At 41.9% G+C, this 24,130-nt stretch overlaps 1 protein-coding gene across 1 annotated transcript; it reads left to right on the top strand.

Annotated features, from left to right (window-relative positions):
* The first annotated feature begins 11,103 nt into the window (after positions 1-11,103).
* lurap1 (leucine rich adaptor protein 1) lies at positions 11,104-23,238 on the top strand. Its single transcript, XM_055641713.1, has 2 exons — positions 11,104-11,490; positions 17,444-23,238. Exons 1-2 carry the CDS (start codon positions 11,260-11,262, stop codon positions 18,035-18,037), a joined length of 825 nt encoding a protein of 274 aa, XP_055497688.1. The 5' UTR covers positions 11,104-11,259; the 3' UTR covers positions 18,038-23,238.
* Positions 23,239-24,130: the final 892 nt, after the last annotated feature.

The raw sequence follows: 24,130 nt of genomic DNA, 5'->3' as shown, positions 1-24,130 counted from the left end.
GACAGTGAAATGTGTAGAAACACTTGCTTTCTGAAAGTAAATATTTGATCAAGGGTGCCATCTTGTGGAAGAAATCAGTTCCTTCCTGAACAGCTCACTGGAGGTCAGCATTGTATTGTTGAAGGCAAACCTGTATCTTGTAAGGTGGCATGGCACAGTTAGCAGTACCAAAAATATCCAAAGATGCAATTATTTACAGGATCTCATTTTTATTTTAATCAACATTTTGATAGACTATTTCTGAATGTACAATTAGCCTATTTTGAATCTGATAAAATACAATGTATGTAAAATACCTATAAATACTCTAACTGATCCCTTGTTAAACTTTCCTTGGGGAAAATAAAATGAACAAGAGCAACAACATTGTGTGAATAAATGAGTAAATGTGGTTAACCAGATGAAAGAGAAGAGTGGGTGGTGAGGGGAGAGGGGAGAGAGGGGAGAGATCAGAGCAGAAATAGGGGAGAGTGGAGAAAAAGGGGAGCGCAGAGGAGAGCAGAGAGAGCAGAGGAGAGAGCAGTTGCAGAGCAGATGCAGAGAAGAGGGGAGAGTAGAGAAGAAGGGAGAGAGGAGAGGGGGGAGTGAAAAAAAGAGAGAGCGGGAGAGAGAGAGAGAGAGAGAGAGAGAGAGAGAGACAGAGAGAGAGAGAGAGAGAGAGAGAGAGAGAGAGAGACAGAGAGAGAGACAGAGACAGAGAGAGAGAGAGAGACAGAGACAGAGACAGAGACAGACAGACACGTGGGGTGGGGTGGGGAATAGGGCCCAGTCTATTCCATGTGATACATAACAGTGGTCCTAATCAAAGAAGATATATGACTATTTACATTGAAGTTTCTGTATCCCTTTCCCAGTAGTATATTATAACTATTGCATTAGAGGCAAGCAGAATAACACGTAAATTAATTCCTTCTTTTAGCATTTATCAACCTCATGTAAAGCTATGATACAGCAGGGATGATGCATCATTTAATCAGCCTCCAGTAGGCTAGCGGGGACTTACAGTCAACAATATTTATTTTAAGGCAGTCTATTTTATGAAGTACAGGCTGTGGAGTATATTGGAAGTTACTGAATTGACATCCACATGCAACCTCCCAGCAATCAGCTCCATTAAATCAGCGTGAGATCAGTGGCTTCTCAACCTGGCAACAGAATTGAACATTTTCATCATCTTAATGGGAAAAAAAAATTGTCCATTTGGACTTTGGTTTTAGTCAAATTTGCTGCCCTGAGCAATAAGCTGTCGTAAAAACCCTACTCGTCCCATGGCCAGACGTCAAAGAGGATGACATTTTGTTGCAAAAAAGGAAAGAGATTATAAGCACAAACTAGTCATCAGGCAATAAATGCCTTGGTGAAAAATTACTGAAGAACTCCAATAAAATGTGTACACCAAACGGTGGGCGGCGCGACTCTCGTCAGCAGCGGCCTCTGCAGCGGCCTCTGCAGCCCGTCCGCGTTTTATTATTTTCTGTCTATGTTTTTATGTAGTTATGTTATTTTTTGTTGGGGGGTTTGTGTGTGGGGGGGGGTGGGAGGGAGGGGGAAACTTTTAAATCTCTCCCTGCACGGGAGACCCGACCTTTTTCTCGTCGGGTCTCCGTTATCGTTGGGGCTGCAATGAGGAGTGGCCTCCAACAGGAAGAGACCGGGGACTCTGGTGCCGACGACTCACCTCACCGTCGTGGAGCTGGCTGAGTCCGGAGCGGGTGGAGCGGTGGAGGAGCTGCTGCTGCTGCTGCTGCTGCTGCGGCCCGACCGGAGAGTCGGAGGCTTCAACTGCAGGTCTGTGGACGGCGGCACCGGGAGCCCGCGGGTCCCTGGAGGGAGACCGCTTTTCAGGGCTCTCGCAACGGCGACTTCTCCCGCCCGAGTTGCGGGGTCGAAGAGCTCCTGGAGCGGGGCCTGACATCACCGCCCCGCGCGGCTTGGAATGGCCGCGGGACCCTGCGAGCACACGCCGGGGGCTCTAACACCAAGACCCGGTGTGCGACCTCGCACCACCCGGCGTGGCTTTAATGGCCGCGGGACAATCGCCATTGCCAGCCGGGGGCTTTGACTTTGACTCTTAGTGTGGAAGATAAGTTAATTTGGCCTTTCCATCACAGCAATGTGATGGATGTTTATGTAAATTATGTTGTGTCTTGGGTCTATTTGTTTGTAATGTATGGCTGCAGAAATGGCATTTCGTTTGGACCTCAAGGGGTCCAAATGACAATTAAATGTATCTTGTATCTTGTATCTTGTACCAAACTGCACAGCTTAGATTTTTGAAGTACAGGCAGTAGAATAATGTGCCAGCTGCTATCTTTAAGTTAGAAATATGCTGGCACTTAGGTGATATGCCCCAACATCAGGTAAATTAAATTCTATTTTAATGTAGTCATAGTCATAGAGCGTGGAAAAAGGCCCTTCGGCCCAGCTTCCCCACACTGACCAACATGTCTGTCCCATCTGCCCTAGTCCCACCTGCCTGCGTTTGGCCTATATCCCTCTAAAGCAATCCTATCCAAATTCCTGTCTAAATGTTTCTTAAATGTTGCGATAGTACCTGCATTATAGTTGGGATTTTGAACATTTTTGACAAGTGTTGATTGAGGTAATGGTGGCACTGCTGCTTCTGAATCAAATATCTCCAAAAAGTAAGATTGAACATAGAAAAGTACACCACAGGAACAGGCCCTTTGCCTCACACTGTCTGTGCTAAACATGATGCCAACAAACTAATCTCATTTGCCTGCATACAATCCATACCCCTACATTCCCTGCATGTCCATGTACCACATGCCAGCGCCCATACAAACACCATAACAGGTTCCCGCACGGGTACCTGTTTCAGGCTGAACCTGAGGGTTTTCAACCTCAGCATTCGCCCCCTCTTCCCTTTGGGATTGCAATTTAAGGCAAGTTGTTGTTACTGTTCCAATGTCATTCAGGTAATCCCAAGAGTGCTCAGCTTCTAACTTCCCTTCTCAATGTTGCTCATCTCTGCACCTGCTTCAGTTTAGCTCCAGTTGAAGCCTTGATGCTTTGGTATTATTTGGTAACATTTCTGCCTCTGAGTCACAAGGTGGTGGTTTCAAGTGTTGGAAGATGCTCTGGTGCAGCAGAGAGAAAGAGAAGAGAGAGAGACTCAAAAACAAGAATGCTACCCATTGAACTGCAGATAACAGTAATTGAATATAAGGAGTGACCTCAGTAATCAGAATAGCCAGGACAATTCCCAGGCCTTCTGGTTTACATATTTCTGTAAGACAATTCCCAGGCCTTCTGGTTTACATATTTCTGTAAGACAGAATGGTCTTGAATTTTAGCTGGGCCTGATTGTTTTATAACATCTCTACTGCGAAGATCTTATGTGGTGGGGAGTGAGTGGAAGGAGGGTGGCTCCTTGTTCTTGTCAAAGCTGTAAATGTGATTTGACAGAAATAACCGATAGTCATTTAAAATATATTACAGAGTGCATTTGGTATTGTGTTACACAGTGATTATCTTTAAACTTGCTCCAATGTTAAGTGTCTTGGATCAACTGCTCTTTGGACAGTGGCCAGTTTTTGTAGAGACTTGCCAAACCAATCTGGGGAGGTAAAGGTGAGAAAATGGAAATAACGATAATCTAACAACAGGAAATACTGGAAATACTCAGCAGATCAGGCAGCATCTGCGGAGGGAATAATCAAGGTTATGCTCCAGGATGATTACCTTCTGATGAAAGCTCAATTGATCTGAAGTGTTAGCTCTGTTTTTCTCTCTCTGCAGATGCTGCCTAATTGGCTAACTATCTCCAGCCTTGTCAGTTTTTATATCAAACTAGAGCCCCTTGTGGAAGAGATGATCATTTTGTATTGAGCTCCTGAGCTCGAAGTCTGTCTAGTTTCTCACTCACATTAAAGACCTCAGGGACTACACCACACCAAAGTACGTTAAGTTCTAGTTGAAGTTGTAAAGACATTTACACCACATCCCAGAACACCGATCAATGTATTGGATTAATAGAGGCTGAATAATTAACTTGTTTATACTCAGCCATGAGTTGTTGATGGGCTGAAACAAACCAATGGAAACTGATGGCTTTGTATAAAAATAATATGGAAATATCATCCATCTGACCTGAGAAATAACCCAATCTTCCAGTGGGACTCAGTGACCCTGGGCTCTCTATATTCAGTTCAGGTAGTTTAACCTACAGTCCTTTCAGACAAGGAGGCTCAGAGGCATAGCAGTAGGGTGGCCCATTGTAGGCTAGTTGGCTCCTGCCGTAGGCGAATCAGAGGGGATTACATGGGAGTTGTCTGATAGTGCAAATGGTTCAATCTTTTATAATAAAACATGAAACAATAAAAAATATAATGTGGAGAAATACTTTTAAAATCCTATTAATAATTGCGCTATTGGTGTCCGTTTTCAAATTGATACTATGGCAGTTGTTCCACTGCATTAGATGCTGGGTGATTATCTGCATCAAAAACTAGGCTGTCATTAAACTGAAGGCAAAAGAAAGGAAGCAGAGGTGAATTATTTTTGCGGAGCAAAACAATGATATATAGCTGTGAAGGTATTAAAGCAGTGAATTGTCTCCAGTTTAAAATGCTGCTCCAGTTTAAAATGCTGCTCCTGCCTTGGACGATTTTCCATGCCAAAGGCATTTTATAACAAAATAGTGGAATATCTGGAATAATGCCTTGCACAGCAGCCAGAGTCTTCAAAAGTGAAAAAATGGAAATACAAAGTTTTAAAAATACTAATCCTGTCAGAGGAAGCCCAAACAATTCTAAGCCTATATCAGTCCCTAAATCCATCCGTTTCCTGTCATTTGACACAAATCTCCATGGTAAACCTAGATGACTGTAATACAGCAGGAAAGCTTTCGGCTGCAACCCATCTCAGGGACATTCGAGCAGTTTAAAACCAAAAAATATGTCCAGTATTTCTAAGCTCTCAGCTCAGGACCACCCAGTTCCCAGTAAATGTGCAGTTTTCTGCATTTTGCTTGATGATTTTTTCTGTACTGCTCGGCCTGACTGCGTAAATGTATTGGGTGAACTATCACCCAAAACGGGAGTGTCCCGGGAAGCTGCGCAGGCCCGATTCACCTGCCAAACAACCGCGCCACTGATGACCGATGACTGGAACGCGCCCCAGTAGGCCAGACTCGCCCCACAGATCTCCCAGGGGATTGTAGTTAAGTCGGGCGACAAGGCCTGTCTGGGCCGAAGGAGCCTCAGAGGTGGTGGCGATGGGAGCCTCGGCAGTGGCGGCAGGAGCCTCGGCGGCGTTGGGGCCTCGCAGTCGATGAGGGGGTGCGGGGAAGACAATGGGGACCCGGCATGGGGGACGGTGGGAGAACAAAGAGGGACCTGTTGTGGGGGAGGGGGGGCACTTTAGTTTAGAATCCTCTGCCCAAGGGATAACTCTGTGTTTGTTTGTTTGTTGGTTTGTTTGTTCCGGTAAAGGCGCTGTGCACACGGCAGCCAGCCAACAGTCGCTTGCCTTTTTCTTTTTGATATCACTTTTAATTTCAACTTTTTGTGTACCTTGTGTGTTGTGACTGTCAGCAGACCAATTTCCCTCCGGGATGAATAAAGTTTTATCGTATCGTATCGTATCAGGCAAATTATATTGCAGAAATTTTATTAAATAATAGAGAAGTATAACACTTATTGAGAAATTGGTCAGAGCCTGGCCTGTCAGTGGATTGACCGGTAACCCAGTGTGAGCTGATTTGGTGGCTATTGCAGTGTGCCATCGAATAGGCCTCACACACTCAAGGACGTTATCTACATCTCTGCAATGCAGAAGGTAAGGATGGGACCTCGCTAGGCCTGTAGATCTCAGGGGAGAGTAGTGTAGAGGGCAAGGGCTTATTGATGCCAATTGATGGGTTGGGAGAGAGGGAGCAGGGAAGGTGTTAGCAGCCAGGGACTGGATCACTAATCAGGGGCTTGGTACGTTGGTGGATGTGGGGGTAGGATGGTAGGGTTGGGGAAAAGGCTTATCTGGGGCTGGATGTGGGCAGTGGGCTCGGAAGTCAGGAAGTAGGTTAGGTAGTGTGGAGTAAGTAGGCTTGGGAATCAGGTGGTAATGTCAGTAGTTGAGTGCTTTGGAATGGTAAGAAGTAATCAAGGCTCATTAATGTTGATAGTCATGACGAGGGGTTTGTTCCTACTGGGGTTATGGATGGAGGGACGCCAGCAGTGCTCGGTTAGTAACTCCCAAAAAGGGCACCCGTGCAAGTCAGGTGTCCAGGGCCATCCTGAGATCTGGTCAGATGAGCTCCATTTAGTATATGACAGGGCAGGGCCCTCCAGGCACTGTGAACATCTGCCTCTGCATGAGTGGCCTGAAGCGGATCTGCATCTTCCAGGGCAGCCCCAGTTGGCTAGAAAGCCAGGACAGCACAGTGGCACAGTGGTAGAGTTGTTGCCTTACAGTGCCAGAAACCCCGGGTTCAATCCTGTCTGTCTGTACAGAGTTTGTACATTTTCTCTGGGATCACATGGGTTTCTCCAGTTTCCTCCCACACTCCAAAGGTGTACAGATGTGTAAGTTAATTGGCTTCTGCAATTTTAAAGTATCTCAGGTATGTAGGATAGTGCTAGTGTACAGGGGATCTCTGGCGCGGACTCGATGGGCTGATTGGTCTGTTTCCATGCAGTATCTCTCAAGTCTAAAGTCTAGACATTCTATCACATCGCACAACATACTGTTACCTTTATGAAGCTTGTGAGCTTGTTTGCAGGCCTTCTCTACATAAGGTGCCCTAATGTATTGCACAGGGACACTAAGCCCACCACGGTACTTCCATGGCATGCAATAAATGATTGAAGACTATCATATAGTCATACAGTATGGAAACAGACCCTTCAGCCCTACTTGTCTGTGCCAACAAAGATGCTCCATTTAAGCTAGCTCCATTTAAGCTCACCCCATATGCCCACATCTGGTCCATATCCCTCTAAATCTTTCTTAGTAACATCACCATTAGGAATGCGCATGGCTATGGATAGCAATAGGCACATATGCAGAAATAGTCCTTACACATACAGTGAGGTGTGCAATGGCGATGCTTAAAGGGGATTAATTTGAAAAGATCTAATGCTGTGATGTACTGCATTTGAAACCTCCTACCTGTACCTTTTTATGGTGGTGAATGGTTCAATGGTTGAGTGGTTTCTTTATTGTTATGTGGACCAGGTACAGTGAAATACATTTTTTGCAGACAGCTCAGCAAGACTATCCCTGTACATAAGCACAATGCCCCAGGTAGTACAGAATGTACAGAACAGCCCACTGACTCCATAATCAAGAGGTGTCATTTCCGCGCCATTTTGCAGTCCTAGCAGCAGCTGGCCACAAAGGCCTGTGTTTCAAATTCTTCAAAATGAACTATTTCAACATTTCACACCCCCCACCACATCTCAACTCTGACCTTGATTATTCACCATTCCATTTGCAACCCAAACTCTCCCACACAGCTGCTGATCATACATTCTTCAACGCTGCAGTTTAATAAAAGCAAGTGGGTTGGATGCAGCTTTAAAGCAAATATCCGTTCTTTTTCTTCTTGCGTATAGCGTGCACAGCCTAAAGTTGGAGGTCAACTTGTTCTATTTGATCTAATTGATTGTGCACATTGGGTTGATTGCATTATGCGAAACAGGGTGGACTACGTGAAGGTTGCAATCTCTCACCCCACCAAATATCCATTAATGAAAGCAGATTGCGCTCAACCAACAGTAGTGGTTAATACAACAATGTATCAAAGGTCACACCATCGGGTGCACATAATATTTAAAGTATATATGTATACAGTCAATATTTCCAACATCGATTTCCTCTGAAAAGCAACAAATCCATATTAAGTAGCAATCCCCACATAATTATATCAATTACCTATTTCATAAATGGTGTATATTTATATATAAATACTCAGTCAACCACTGTAAATTTAATCAATCTTCAGGATTATTTAACCTGTGATGTAATTCAAAGCAAGAGTGTTTTGTTACTGCTAACGACTTACAGTGCCCTCCATAATGTTTTGTACAAAGACACATCATTTATTTATATGGCTCTGTACTACGTACACAATTTGAGATTTGTAATAGAAAAAAACATGTGGTTAAAGTGCACATTGCTAGATTTTAATAAAGGCCATTTTTATACATTTTGGTTTCACCATGTAGGAATTATAGCAGTGTTTATACATTTCAGGTGCCATTTCAGGGCACCATAATGTTTGGGACACAGCAATGTCGTGTAAATCAAAATAGTCATGTTTAGAATTTTGTTGTATATCCTTTGCATGCAATTACTGCTTGGTCTGCAATCCAATGGTGTTGTCTGAATAGCACTGCACATGGTGTAATCATCAATGAACATCTTTATTTCAGTATTGTGTTCAGTTCTGGGCACCATGTTATAGGAAATATGTTGTCAAGATGTTGTCAAGCTGGAAAGGGTACAGATTTACAAGGATGTTTCCAGGACTAGAGGGTCTGAGCTATAGGGAAAGGTTGAGTAGGCTGGAACTATTCTTTGGAGTGCAAGAGGATGAGGGATGAACTTTTAGAGGTGTATAAAGAGGGAAAAGATTTAATAGGGAGCGGGAGGGAAACCATGTTTACTAAAGCATATCTTGGATGTCTAGAATTTAAAGCCTCATCTTAGGAGCAGATGCGGCAGAGGCAGTCGTATTGAGAGAAGATAGTGTATTTGCAGGAGGCAGAGTGGGAGGAAGTGTGGTACAAATAACTAGGAGTTGGTTGGCTTATAGTAGATGTCAGTTGATAGTCCGTCCCCTGTGATAGAGACAGGGACATCAGGAAAGAGAAGAGAGGTGTCAGAGATAGTCCATGGGAATTTGAGGACAGGTTGGAAGCTAGTGATGGAGTTGTGCAGGAGGCAACCCCAATGTAGTTGTCGATGCAGCAGATAAACTGCTTTTGCTTTTTCACACAGAGAGAATCTCTGGGAACTCTCTGCCACAGAGGGTAGTTGAGGCCATTTCATTGGCTAATTTGTTAGATGTGGCCCTTGTTGATCAGGGGGTATGGAGAGAAGGCAGGTACGGGATACTGAGTTGGATGATCAGCCAATCATATTGAATGGCGGGCAGGCTCGAAGGGCCGAATGGCCTACTCCTGCACCTAATTTCTATGTTCTATGTTTAAACAGTTGGGGGACAGTGCTAATGTACATTTCAAAAGAGAACTTGTTGAGGGTAAGGACAAATTCTGTCAGGCAGAGGAGAGCATTAGCGCAGAACCAGAGGGCCTTGAGACCTTCCTGGTGGGGGATGGAGGTTTAAAGGGACTGACAGGTTGATGGGAAGGATGAGGCAATGGGCATCTTAAAATCTGAAAAATAGTGGGGTTTAAAGAATCTATAAAATTGTCGAAGATGACACCCAGAGCGCCCATTATTTCCACAGTTACTTCAAACCCCCTAGCATGCAGTTGATTAAGTCGAAGGGTTTTATTATATTTCATTTCTATTAATCTCTCCAATGCTGATTTTTACTACTCTTAGCTAATTATTTTTCAGTTTCTCTTTCTTCAGTAAGTGGAGTAATTAGGGTGTGTACATGAGTTTTTACCATGATTAGTCATTCTAGAGAAACATTGATCTTATATGAGCCATATTAAATCTGCAGAAAATGGCTGTCCAATTCTTTAAAATGTTTGACATTTATTGCAGACTGTAATGTACATCATGCTTGAGAAAACATTGAACTTCCATTTCATTCCAAATAATTGTCATCTTCCAATGCATTACAATAACTCTTCACATCATAAAGGAAATCAGACCTGCAGAAACATTAAAGTTCTTCCGTTCAGCTTAATTAACCAAATAATTGCTTTAATTTAAAACAAAATGTAAACATTTTTATTATAAGGAAACCAAGAAATAAGTCATCTTACCAAATCCACAATTTTAAATTGAAGGAATTAAATAGAAACAATGACAATTCTAATTAGCACATCTCTCTATGATTCCTGCATCATGAACCATACCTCGCTCCATAGAGCCATCTAGCATGGAAACAAACTCTTTGCCCCAAATTGTCCATGCTGACCAAGTGCCCATCTAATCTGGTCCCATTTGCCCATGTTTGACCCATGCCTCTTGAAACAAATGTATTTTAATTATTATTATTGTGCATCTCAACTACTTGTTCCATATAACCACCATCTGCTGTGTGGAAAGAGTTGCCCCACAATGTTGACTAAATCTTTCCCCTCTCACCTTAAACCTAAGCCCTCTAGTTCTTGATCCCCAAACCCTGGGAAGTTTCAGTGTAACCCATTACAGCTATTTGATGTGACACTCAGTTCCACACAATTCCTAAAATGCCGTCTTATCTTAATAGCCTTCTACTCTCAATACCCAATACCTGGAAAGATTTAATTAGTGGTTGGGATTCCATGTTCTAAATAATCGAGATTGCTCGAGTTAACTTTATACCTCCTTAATAAAAGCAGAATGTGATGAATACTTCAGGGGAATAAAGTTGCTTTGATGTGTTGTCACAGCTGGCATATTGTCCCACAAAAAAGCACCATGAGAAACATTTTTGATATGGATTGAAAGGTGAATATTGTCCAGGAGACAAAGTAACAATTCCTCAGATAGACACAAAAAGCTGGAGTAACTCAGCGGGCCAGGCATCATCTCTGGAGAGAAGGAATGAAGCCGATTGAAGAAGGGGTTTGACCTGAAACGTCGCCCATTCCTTCTCTTCAGAGATGATGCCTGTCTCGCTGAGTTACTCCAGCTTTTTGTGCCTATCTTCATGGTATATTTGATATAAACCAGCATCTGCAGAAGGGTTTCGACCCGAAACGTTGCCTATTTCCTTCGCTCCATAGATGCTGCCTCACCCGCTGAGTTTCTCCAGCATTTTTGTCTACCTTCGATTTCCAGCATCTGCAGTTCCTGGTGTCCTCTAGGTGTGAAAGCCGGCACTTATGAGAGTGGTAGAGGGGGGGGAAGGGAGGGGCGGGCGGGAGGTTCAAGGGCCTGCTGCCGGGTGACGGGCATGGTTGGTTGCCGGGAGTGGTGTGTTTAGGTGCAGTACGGTAGAGAGGGGCGGAGGCTGTGGCGGTGCCGCTTTCGCCGCACTGTCTCATTCATTCATTCATTACTGCAGGTGGAAGTGAGGAGGTGCGGGCAGAAGGGAATGAGGCGGGCAGCCCCCTGAGCTGGCTTGAACTCGCACCGTTTAGACACCCACCGGCGATCGCTTGCTCTGCCATGGAGGAGAGTGCGAGCGAGGCGCTGCCCGAGCTGAAGGATCTGGAGCACAAGGTGGGACGGAAGACGCCCGACGCCTTGCTGCGCTGGCTGCGGGAGGACTCGGCTCCGGCGCCCGGGGACAAGGCGGATTCTGCTGGCCCCGGGAGCAGCATCGAGCCGGTGTCCGCTCCGGACAGACGCCAGTCTCAGGGGCTGGCGGAGAAGATCCGAGTGCTGAGGCTGGAAATGGTGAGGCGGGGAAGAGGGAGTTGCACGGTCGCTGGTCCGGTTGTTATCCTGCCCACACCCACCCCACTGTCGCTCGGACCGTCCGCTCTTCAAGCCCCGGGGCTGCCCTGACTGTAACCCGCCACTTGTCAGAGGGGAGTGACTGCCCCATCAGCTGTGTCCCTTCACCCGGCTTGTTGGGTTCGCATAGTCGGGGGGGATTGGGACCCAGGGGTAACACACTTATAATGAATGCTTCCATGACAGGAGGTTCCTGTGGGTTGCCGGAGCAAGCCAAGCCAAGCCAAACCAAACCAAAAGCTAAACGCACCCTTCCAAAGCAGGTGGCGCCCAAGCAGTCGAGCCTAAACAGTCATCGTAACGCCCAGTGGACCGGAGAGAACTGGTCGATAACTTGCAAGCAATGTAGTGATTTTGTTTTGGGAGTGGTGAGTGGTGGGGGAATCGCTTTATATTTTAAACTCTTTTGAGTCATAGTCATACAGCGTGGAAACAGGACCTTCGGCCCAACTTGCCCACGCCGACCAACATGCCCCATCGACACTAGTCCCACCTGCCTGCTTTTGGCCCATATCCATCTATCTAAACCTACCCTATCCATGCAGGATAGGGTCGAGGAATAGGTGATCATTCTGTTCGGCATACTGCACGTTTAAATGTGTGACCAGATCCACTGGGATTTGAGGCACCAGCTTGCCCCAAATCTTGGGGTTCGCCTCCGGGTGCAGGCGATCGCTGGCGCTTGTGGTCATGTTGGGGGCACTTTCCCTGCACGGCTTTCAACAGAGAACTGATGAAATAAAAATCATCGGCGTTGACTAATGGTGAGCTTTAAACAAAAAAAATCTGACAGATCATTGTTTTTGTTTTGCTGAAAAAAAAATGGCCAGATTTGCAGTTCTGGTTTTTCTGGTAACACGTTGGTTCGGCCTGATGTTAGAAGCCAATTCTTTAGATTAAAATGAATCAAAACACAGGGTGAGTTAAAGATAGGAATAACAGGTGCATGAACAAATCCACAAAATTGTATGGTCTCGCTTTAAAAAATCCACTCTTTTCCACAGTATGCGGCTAGGATCATCTCCCTGGTTCAGTCTTGGCCGCAGACACTTGCAGCTAATAAACCACATCCAGGTCTAGTGGTTGGTTCCGACCACAGGCACCAGCAATCTGTCCTATCTTCGGGGCTATGCTGCACACATACACATTCATCCAGCCAAAGTTTTTATAATATTTTAAGTATTACCAATGTTTGCTGTTTGTATTTTTAAAGGTGAAACTACTACATCTGTTTCTACTCCTTTTTTTTTTTCCTTTTTTCATTTTTTGCTTCCAATTTCACCTGAGCTAACTTTATTAATGCACATTGTTAGAGATGAATGGGTCCCGTTTTGGGCAGTGTCAGTGCTTGATATGAATGCCAGAGGAGCGGATAGGAAAGGGTTTGAAGGAAATGGGCCAAACATAGGCATGAGAAATATTCATTATCTGCTGCAATTCTTAGGAACAGCAGGGAGAAATTTATTTTTATTGGATCATCCATGTATGATGGAAACTAGGTTAGATAATTCAATTGCAGAAGGCATAGAGCAGTTATTTTTGTTATACTCCCACAATATGCACAACTGCAATTGTGTTTAATTCAAGCTCTGAAGTAATCAGAATTGATTCTGCTGGTTTAACCTTGGACTTGGGGTCTTGAATGATGCATTACAAGAAGGAGCAAGGTAAGTTTGTTTCCATATTAAAACAAATGGGATGGCTGTTCAAGATTTACGGCAGTAACTGTGGAGAGAGAATCAAGAGTTAACATTTCAAGGTGATGACATTTTAGTAGAATTTATTGTTTTACCTTGAACAAAGAACAACATTGTACTTCTTAGCTCCTTAACTGATCCTTATCTTGTCTATACTCTGGAATTACTTTCCATTGGATGTCTGGGAGTATTTCCAGTCGTCTCCAGCAACTTCTAAATTGCACAATTTTAATGTAAAACCGCTCTAGCTTTCCTTCCCCCTCCCCCTTTCCTTTTGGTTAGGAAGTGACACTAATGATGCAATGCTATTAATGTAGGGCTGTTAAAAATGTTCTATCTTTTCTGGAGCTTCTTCTGTGAGAATAAACTGCACCGTCTTACCAGAGAGGAAATATCCAGCTTTATCTCATGTACTTATCAGTGTTTTCCAGAAACGACAGATTCGGTTTTGTATATTAATACAGTTGATTATAATTGTACAGTTTATTTCCCTCTAATTGCCTTGATGTTTCAAATCTTTATTCTCTAGCACACGTTATTGTGTGTCTGGGATTTCCATGTTAAAAATGTCAGGACATCATTTGTCAGTATGCGCAACAATAGTGTGAACCAATAAATCTTATCTCCTGCATAAACTGCTTGGTGTTCCAAGTAAGCTATTGAGTTTACCATTAGACTGAATCGCAACAGTAGCAATTGTTTTATTGAAAGGAGATGAGAGATGCACTTGGTCGTTCTGTGGTACTTTCAGCAATGTGAAGTCTTATGATGGGAAAGAATTTCTATAAAAAAACACCTTCTCCAAATTGCCATTATGAGCTGCTACAACAGTTAAAGTCACCCAAGGTCAAATGATTCAAACTCCAGAAGATGTAAGATGTCAGGGAACTAGAAATTGTCTGAGCATATGGTGCCACGTATTGGGGGAAATGTGAGGAGCTCCTCAGAGAGAAGAGTAGTAGGGATGTGTTTAGCTGTTACTTATAAAGTGAAGAGAGAATTTTCCCATAGAAATAGTATCAAGTGCTTTTATGAAATGCTCATTCACCTCTAACCCTCAGATTGTTTGCACTACTTTCTCATAAAATTGAGCATATATTAAAGTCTTAAGGGGTCCCGACCCAAAACGTCACCCATCCTTTTTCTCCAGAGATGCTGCCAGACCCGCTGAGTTACTCCAGCATGTTGTGTCCATCTTTATTATTGCATTTGTATTGGGCTTCTTGTACTTTTTCATCAGATTGTATCTTCTCCACCATTAGAATAACTTTATCTGTGTTTACAAATGTGCTTTCTACTTCCATTCTGATTTTTCTCAAATTTGTTTAACAAGATCGCTGATGAAGCAATTCCAATTTAGGCTTTATGACCACTGCACCTCTTCATTTAAGGAGGCCTTTGCCACTTGGTGGAGCTACCTCCCATACCAATTGCAGTAGCAATTATTCCCAGTTTCAAACGATCTGAAGCAGAGATGTCTTAACCAGGACTACACATATTGATATCAGTTTAGTTTAGTTTAGTTTATTGTCACGTGTACCGAGGTACAGTGAAAAGCTTCTCTTCTTTCGAATCACACAGACCAACTGCTGCAAAAGCTGACAAGATTTGCTGTTCCTTCTCCTTCCTGCAGCTTGACACGCCCAGGTGTCAAGCAAGAGACCAAGCAGCATGACAACAGGCAGTTGGTGCTGGCATCCAATAGACCAGTGGAGAATGCAGGCATCGATCCTGCTACCTCTCACACGCTAAGCAAGCACTCTACCATTTGAGCTCATTCCCCAGCATCTTTCTTACTCTTCTTGACTCTCCACTACATTGCACCTGCAGGTCTGCAAAAAACCTCATCAATTTTCAGATCAATACCTCAGTGTAATATAATGTAGTGTAATCAATGTAAGCTGATGGTTTTATAAAACGTTTTATCTCAAGTCAATTAATGGGCATGCTATCAAACAAAACTTGTTATTAGGGTATATTTGGGCTGAAGGACAAAATATTGGTCAGGGAACTAGGTTTTAAGATGGGGAGAGAAAGAGGGGAGTGGTTTAGGGATAAAATTCTATTTTTTTGTATTGTGGCAGCTGAAGAAAGGTATTTCTCAATTGCTTTTCTAAACACCTCACTTCGAGTGGTTCTCAATAATGATTACATTTAGAAATGCTGAAGGTGACAGAACTGGGTGATCTAGCATTGTAGACCCAGACGGAGGTGGTTAAAAATTGAGAGAGAGAGAGAGAGAGAGAGAAAGAGAGAGAGAGAGATAGTGTCAAGGTCATGGAGGAATTTGAAAATGTGGCTGAGAATTTCAAGATGAAGGGATGACGATGGGGAGCCAATACAGATCAGTGATCCCAGTGTGTGATGGGTGGACGGGATGTGGGAACAGCTGGAAAATTGACTTTGTACTGGATCACAGAACAAGATTACTCAATTTAATTTTTGGATCTGCAGCGAGGCCATGATAATCAGTTCTTTCTTCTAATGGACTAGAAATGTTGTGCGGATGAAGAGCATATATTTACTTCTTGAAAAAGGTTTTCATGTAGGAAATGATGGGTGCCAGCAGGTAAAACAACAAATAAGGGAGCACGGGAGAGTCATATGAAATAGTGCTTTATAGTCTGGTGATACCCAAACAATTACCGCTATCAGTGGCATGAAGAAGTGAAGAACTACGTGGTGAACTGACATGGCAACAAGACTGAATTATATCAGAGATAGCTTAACAGCCTGAACAATTTACACAGTTGCCCACCCACACTTTGTTGGTATCACCAACTTGGTGTGTAAAAGGTATCCATTTCAATGACTCCCTAATACCACCGTCAGAGATTGAGGATAATGTATTCATTTCAATGACTCACTCACACCATCGTCAGAAATTTATGATAATGGATGACTTTATAGAGCAGTACTAGCAGTAGGGAAATGGTTATTAAATATTTGATATCATTATTTGTGAGATGCCTAGTTCCATTCTAGAGTTCAATGGTTGTATGATGAGGGAGGGGGTTTTAATACAGGAACGGTAATCTGGAATTTTGAACTACCAATGCAGAAAGCGAGTTCAAAACACAGCTTGAGAATGTTAATTCATGTTTTTATTAAATTATCCTGAATGTGGAAATTGAGGTGTTAAAACGATGCTCAATTTTTGAACAAAAATTGGTTTATGGATGTCTTCCAAAGGAACCCAGGCAAAAACTTACTTATGAACCACTTAATTAAAGCATTCCTGCATTGTCCTATTTAAAAATAAGTGTGCCGTCATTTGAACAGCAGCTTATAGATTCTGTACATTACCTGGTCTCCTGGGCTGGTAATCATCTCCCCATAGTAATTATAGCTGCTGTCAGATCAATGGCAAATTAATGGTTTGAGTCCTAATTTAAAATGTAGATAAAGTTGTAAACCTGAATTAATGCTGTTAACTCTGTGGGCTGTAGTAACCTCTGTGGTAAACGGAGGCTCTGTGGAACTTCCTTTTATATTTCCTTCTTCATTATTCCCAGAGATATAAAGGTACTTGGTTGAAGAACAGATTTATTTCCTAAGCGAGGCAACACAATAATGATTGTGGCTCCAGAGCTAAGAACCCTTCACTGATATTCTGGTCTTGGCTATGATAATTGAGTGGGTGGGTGACGCTGGGATTGAGCACGAGGCAATGAGCAATGGCAAATTGCTTTCCTCACTGGAAGGAAGGAAATAGGATAAAGAGTTCCCAGTGGCTTATATCAGAAAAAGGTTTTCATGGAGAAATGATGGGTTCCAGCAGGTAAAACAACAAATAAGGGGTCACAGAAGAGTCATATGAAGTAGTGCCCATATGACTAAGAAGGCCCAATAATGAATGAGCTGATGCAGAAAAAGGGGAAGGAAATTTTAAAAATATGTTTAGGTTGAATGCTAAATTCTCTTGAGTTGAAATATAGCAGATAACATCCTTCGAATGACATACAAAATTAAATTACTTGATTTAAATAATACTGTGAGATTAAGGGTAAAGCATTTGCACTTCATTGTACTTGCCCTTGCACTGAATCCACATGAATGGAAATTAAAATGATTTTTAATTTAAATATACCTAACCATCAAGATCAAAAACTATTTAACAAATATTTTTTTTTGGGGCAGTGAAATATGAGGCTTCAATGATTTTTCAATGACATGTCTTTTTTTTTAACCTCCAGGCATATCTAAGGGCAATTGATATCAAGATAATGCACCAGCTGATGTCCATCAATGAAGGGATTGAGGCAGTGAAGTGGATTTTGGAAGAAAAGGGCACCCTTGCCAGTAGATGTAGCAGTCTCACGAGCAGTATGTACAGCCTTGTGGAGAGCCAGGAGACCTCAAGGAGAGGTAGCTGGAACAGCCTCCAGGATCCAAATGATAAATTGGATGGGATTTCTATTGGAAGTTTTTTGGACACTCTGGCAGATGATATGGATGAGTACTGTCAGACTACCATAGATCCTTTGTCCTCAACACCATCGAGTAAAAATGGCCCTTTTACCACAACAGAGAAGGAAATATATCCCAACGAGATACTTTGCCAACAGACCAATATTGGGAACGGCTTTCTAGAGAAACAAGGGAACTTTGTTGCGGATTGTAATGTCGAAAACAAGTTCTCCCATGATAAACAATCCAAAGATGGTGGGAAACTGAAGATACAGAAAAATGGGAAACTTGATTATGAGGGTTGTAAAAATAAAATGCACATTGAATATGATGCCCATTGGCACTGGGTGCAGTCGCAAGATGATGTAACATTTCTGTGAGGAGGTCGGGTTGGCAGAATTTGATGAAAGCAATGATATTTAACTTTATCTCCATCAAACCATTGCATAGACTCCAATAGTCAAATTGAAACATATGGTGGTCAGAATGGTAAAGTGTAGAAAAACACATTTGAAGTTACGCGTAATAAAATTAAAATGCTTCAAGGTTCAGAGTAGAGGCCTGAGAATTGTCAATTTTAGGAAATTGGAGAAATGAAGTGAGATTTTAGTCACTCAGACCACATTTAGATCAGACTGTGGACTACACTGATGAACTAACTATTCGCAAAGACTTGGATTGCAGATTGGAATCGGAGTCAGTGAAAAATAGTTAATTGCTACTGTGAACCACTGTTGCATTGTAAATGCAATTTTAATCTGGAGTCCAGGGCTAAATTGACACAAGTACAAAACACACGTTGGACGTAACATTGGATTTGCACCAGAAATTAAGATGAAATTCTTTCACATTGACTCAGTACCATAATACATTTATAATTTCAAATGCATTTTTGAGATTATGGCCATTAACGGAGGAATGGTCAGCCATGATTGAATGGTGGAGTAGACTTGATGAGCCGAATGTCCTTATTCTGCTCCTAGAACATGAACTTATGAATGTAAGGTCGACAAAAAAGCTGGAGAGACTCAGCAGGTGAGGCAGCATCTAGGAGCGAAGGAATAGGCGACGTTTCGGGTTGAGACCCTTCTTTAGACCTTTAGATGCTGCCTCACCCGCTGAGTACCTCCAGCTTTTTTGTCTACTGATTTTTCCAGCATCTGCCGTTTTTCTTAAACTTATGAATGTATTTCTGCTACATGTTTCTAAACAGATAGATACGATGCGAGTTATGTGGAGAGCAACATTTTTGTAAAACATGGGATTGGCAGCGAATTTAAATTAAATGTTATATTAAATGGGAGATCAATAATTTCAATAATTATGAAGCATGAAGTTATAGTCAAAATATTGGAATTACATTTTTTTGCAGTATTGGTGCATGTTGGAGGTATTACTTTAGTCATTGAAAAGCCATGCTTACCCACATGAAGATAGCCTCTCATTTAGTAAAGTTTTTCATTCACTAAACTGGGCAGGGTTCCAAAGCCCAGCAGGTTTGAACAGTCATATAAACTTAATAGTTGGGCAATTTCTGTAAAGCTATAATTCCTTCTCTAGATGGGCCTAGTCTCTTGTCAGGGAGAATTTTATATACATTCCTCTCTTCTGATCTGTTGAAGACAGAAGTCTGGCTCTTAGTAAATTACAAGTCAATACTGTGAATTAATCTCCCTCTCCATGACTCAGATATTTTTGCTCAAAGGTCATTTGGTTCACTAGATATACTTTGCTCAAGCAAACCTTAGGAAGGTTGCCAAGGGACATATTTTTCCAGTGAAATGGTAGCATTAATATTTTGTACCTGCAGAGATTATTGGAATGACCACCTTTTTATGTAATTATTGGAGAATTTTGTATTTGGCGATCTGGTGTACATTTCTTGACCAATTTTGAGAAGGTACAAAAACGTTTGCAGCATTTTAAATGATGGGGTTTCTTTGGTAACTGGAGAATTTTGCTCTTGCTAAAGTAGCCAAAGTTCTGCAATACTATAACATAGTTTGACATGATTTGGTTATGGGACAGTATTTTATTGTAAACCACTGGATTATTCTCTCCATTCAAAAACACACTAAATAACTTTGTTTAAGAAAAAAACCATCAATCATGAACTAGAAACTTGTACATAGTTTGCAGATAATTAAGAACATATTCAATGTATTAACTGTATACAATCTTACACGCTTAAAATATTGTGACAGATTGATTGGTGAATGTGGGGTGGAAAGGGAAGCAAATTATTTTGTTATTTTGTCTTGAACTTTGGTCTTTCTGTATATCCATAATTTAAAGATGTTCATCATTCCAACAGATCAGGCATGCATTAGGCAGGGAAGCACTGCATGGAGGTCATCATGGTTATTGGAGATGTGGTGGGGTTAAAGTTTCTCCTGCATCCCACAAGCTTTGAGCTTTTAACATTCCTGCTATTTGTTACGGTCCCAGCTTGATCTGTGGTTTAGTTGAAGCACTTCTCCCAATTTTCCCAGATGAAGCCACAAGCTAAGCTCAGACCATGCTTTGGTCTTTTTATTTAGTAGGATGCATCCTCTAATACAGTGCAGTAGTGAATGCGTTTGGCATGGGCTAAAGTGCGTTTGTCTCCAGCAAAGCTGACAACAGTGCCCAAAACTGCTGTGTTCATATTTATATTGTACCTCCACACTTATAAAGCTTGGTCTAATTTATAATGTACGCTAGCAAATGTTAGACAGCAAAGTGAAAATTATATGCATTAATATTAGTCATTATGAATAAGCAATAATTTTCCAGTTGAATGCAAGTTTACGATTATCCAGCTTATTTGGACTGAGAACTGGGATAAAGAGCGACTGTCTTAATTATGGATAAACCAAGTCTGAATTCTATAGTTCAATTCATTATTGTACTGTCTAAAATAGATTGATGTTATTACATATGTACTGCTTTAAAGCAAAAAGTTTGAAATGTCTGCCAAATTTTAACAAAAGTAGGAAAATTAAATATTTTTAGCAAAGTGATATAATGCACTAAAGTGTTAATGTGTGGTGTTGTTATGCAATTGTGTGTGTGTGTGTGAGATTTGTATGGTATGTGCCTGTGTGTGGTAAAATTTTCTGAATTTGACCTATTCTTTGATAGATCCTCAAATCAATTCTGTTTGGACTTTGCTGTCATATTCTAGCCAAAAAAATATTTGTACTAAGCTGCTTTGTTCTATTGTTAACTGTATTTAATAATGATTATACAATTTATATTTTACTATAAAACTCAAAGCTTAGTTTTATGATTAAAATATAATCATAATGTGGTAATATAGTTTTCAATGTTACTAATGAGTGCATAGATATCTTTAAAATATTACAGATTAATGCAGTTACAGCAATATTAAACTCTTTACAAATTTCAATCTGTGTGTAAGTAATTGGATAATGTATTGGTGAAATAGTATTACAATCAATCCATTGAATGCTTTACATATTGGCCATTTGTCCTTATAGATCATTTTTTATTATTCATTTATGGTTTGGAGACTACGTGATGTGCTAGCATTCTAATGGATGCTGAATACAATATTGCAATTTGGGGCATTCCGGCTTCTTCCATGCTTGCCATTTGGGGATATCTTTTGTGAAATACTATAAGCCTTTCCAGTCTCCCTGCTTTATCTTTCTATGATGTATGGACTGTTCTATATTGTGGGACCCCTATGTATCTCCTGGTTTTTGCATGCCATTTACAATTTCCTGATAGTTAATTTCATTCCACTAGGGGAGTATTGAAGGTCTTACATGTACTTAGTTATTTCAAGCTTAAGCCTTTTAATACGGTTTGCTTAATTTGGAAAAAAGTTATATTCTAATGTTAAACAAAATTGCACCCTGAAAAGACCAGCATGATAATAATATTGAGACATTCTTATTTATTTGCTCCATGGCATGATTCATCCAACTGAGATAGAACATTCCAAACAATAATGACCCCACATTGTTTTGCCTGTTTCTAACGACATCAATGCTGATCAAGCATTGCTGTTTATCAGTCTGCAAAAAGTATTTTTGGAGTTGATCTGAAATTCAGTTATCACTCTCTCAAATCTTTTTGCACAATGTTATGCATACAATATAAATAACAATGAACAGGGAGCTGGGTACTGTAACACACTATGCACTTGGCAAAGCACAAGGGAATTATGGTTGCCTTCTGTAACCACTTTGTGCAATTGTTGGAACAGAAAATAGCAATTGTTCTCCAAATTATTGGATTTTTTTTGCCCAATGAGATTACTTTTGTGACATTATGCTTCCAAAAGTAACGGCACTGGGTGCACTTATTGATCATTTTCCTTGCTTGGACAAGCTACAGTTCCTTTTATTTTCAAATGTATTAATCATAATCATGCACATAAATGTTTCTCTATGTTAACTGTACTATCAATTCAATACATCTTACAATGTGCCAACATTTCTCATATTTCTTCTTCAATGAAGGACCCATGAAGCATTGGAGAGGCTGTTGCACCGGCCCTGCTCCCGAGTATTGAGTGGCAACAGGTTCTGGGCTGTAGTCCTTCCTCACAGAGCTTTTGGGATAGCTGCACTGAATTAACTGCATCCCTCAGCACATTTCCTGAACTTTGGAATCTGACTTTTAGCTACATTTTCTTGCAGACATCTCCTTGCACTGGAAGATCAACAAATTTCAGACAGACCAAAATGTTGTCTCCCTGAGTTGTTGATCTTGCAATGGCAATTGGTGTTTAACTCAATTATATGTCTCTGGGAAAAGTCCATGGGTCACAGAGTCCCTTGTGGTGCAACTGTTTTGGATGGATCTTGGCACAAACCAAAGCATCAATTTCGAAACCTGGTTGGAGAATGCTCGGTCAACAAAGAGGTGGATGATAGTCCCATCCATGTCACAGCCATCCCGAGGGTAGCATGTGGTGAGATTGAGTTTCCTACTGCGTGTCATGGACCTGAGGGGAAGGGTTCCTCTCAATACCAACCCAGCGAGGTTTAGTTTAGAGATACAGTGCGGAAACAGGCCTTCGGCCCACCGTGTCCACTCCGACCAGCGATCCCTGCACATTAACACTATCCTACACCCATTAGGGACTATTTCTGCACATACACCAAGCCGTTTAACCTACAAACCTGTATGTCTTTGGAGTGAGAGGAAACCGAAGATCTCATAGAAAATCCAAGGGTAGAACGTACAAACTCTGTACAGACAACACCCGTAGTCGGGACCCAATCAGGGTCTCCGGCGCTGCAAGCGCTGTAAGGCAGCAACTCTACCACTGCGTCACCATGCACTCTTGGTGCTTGTTTGTGAGTTCTGCCGATGATGCATTCTGCGAGAGATCCACTAACACAGAGCTTACAGGACAATCCAGGCTGGCCACTGGCTGATGGATGTGGCCGAAGGCATTTTTCCACAGGAACTTTTCCACAAAGAGCATGTAGTGTGTAAAGTCAGCTGAACGGAACATCATACGGCAACATGGCCAGGCCCATCCTTAGTGAGACCTGGGCAGCTAGAACGTCCGCACGTAGCAACTCTTGGTGTTTACGTTCTCTGGCTCTGTGCAGAATGAGGCAGTCGCACAAAAAGACTTTATTCATAAAGCATACACTAAATGTGTATGTGAAGAGAAAAAAATTAGATATGTGAAGAGAAAAAGATTAGTTAAAACAAATGTAGGGTCCCTTGCAGTCAGAAACGGGTGAATTGATCATGGGGAACAAGGACATGGCAGACCAATTGAATAACTACTTTGGTTCTGGCTTCACTAAGGAAGACATAAATAATCTGCCGGAAATAGCAGGGGACCGGGGGTCAAATGAGATGGAGGAACTGAGTGAAATCCAGGTTAGCCGGGAAGTGGTGTTAGGTAAATTGAATGGATTAAAGGCCGATAAATCCCCAGGGCCAGATAGGCTGCATCCCAGAGTACTTAAGGAAGTAGCCCCAGAAATAGTGGATGCATTAGTGATAATTTTTCAAAACTCTTTAGATTCTGGAGTAGTTCCTGAGGATTGGAGGGTAGCTAATGTAACACCATTTTTTAAAAAGGGAGGGAGAGAGAAAACGGGGAATTACAGACCAGTTAGTCTAACGTCGGTAGTGGGGAAACTGCTAGAATCAGTTATTAAAGATGGGATAGCAGCACATTTGGAAAGTGGTGAAATCATTGGACAAAGTCAGCATGGATTTATGAAGGGTAAATCATGTCTGACGAATCTTATAGAATTTTTCGAGGATGTAACTAGTAGAGTGGATAAGGACGAACCAGTGGATGTGCTATATCTGGACTTTCAGAAGGCTTTCGACAAGGTCCTACATAAGAGATTAGTATACAAACTTAAAGCACACGCTATTGGGTGTTCAGTATTGATGTGGATAGAGAACTGGCTGGCAGACAGGAAGCAAAGAGTAGGAGTAAACGGGTCCTTTTCACAATGGCAGGCAGTGACTAGTGGGGTACC

The sequence above is a fragment of the Leucoraja erinacea genome, chromosome 10 (genome assembly GCF_028641065.1).
Source record: "Leucoraja erinacea ecotype New England chromosome 10, Leri_hhj_1, whole genome shotgun sequence".
Taxonomy (NCBI): domain Eukaryota; kingdom Metazoa; phylum Chordata; class Chondrichthyes; order Rajiformes; family Rajidae; genus Leucoraja; species Leucoraja erinaceus.
Note: the sequence above shows the minus strand (reverse complement) of the source record. Positions and strands in the feature narration are given on the sequence as shown.

What these genes read in the sequence shown, in the direction of transcription:
- lurap1 (XM_055641713.1), top strand. Translation starts at nt 11,260, where the DNA reads ATGGAGGAGAGTGCGAGCGAGGCGCTGCCCGAGCTGAAGGATCTGGAG. An exon ending in GAGTGCTGAGGCTGGAAATG is followed by an intron (nt 11,491 to 17,443) that starts GTGAGGCGGGGA and finishes TTTAACCTCCAG; the next exon opens with GCATATCTAAGGGCAATTGA.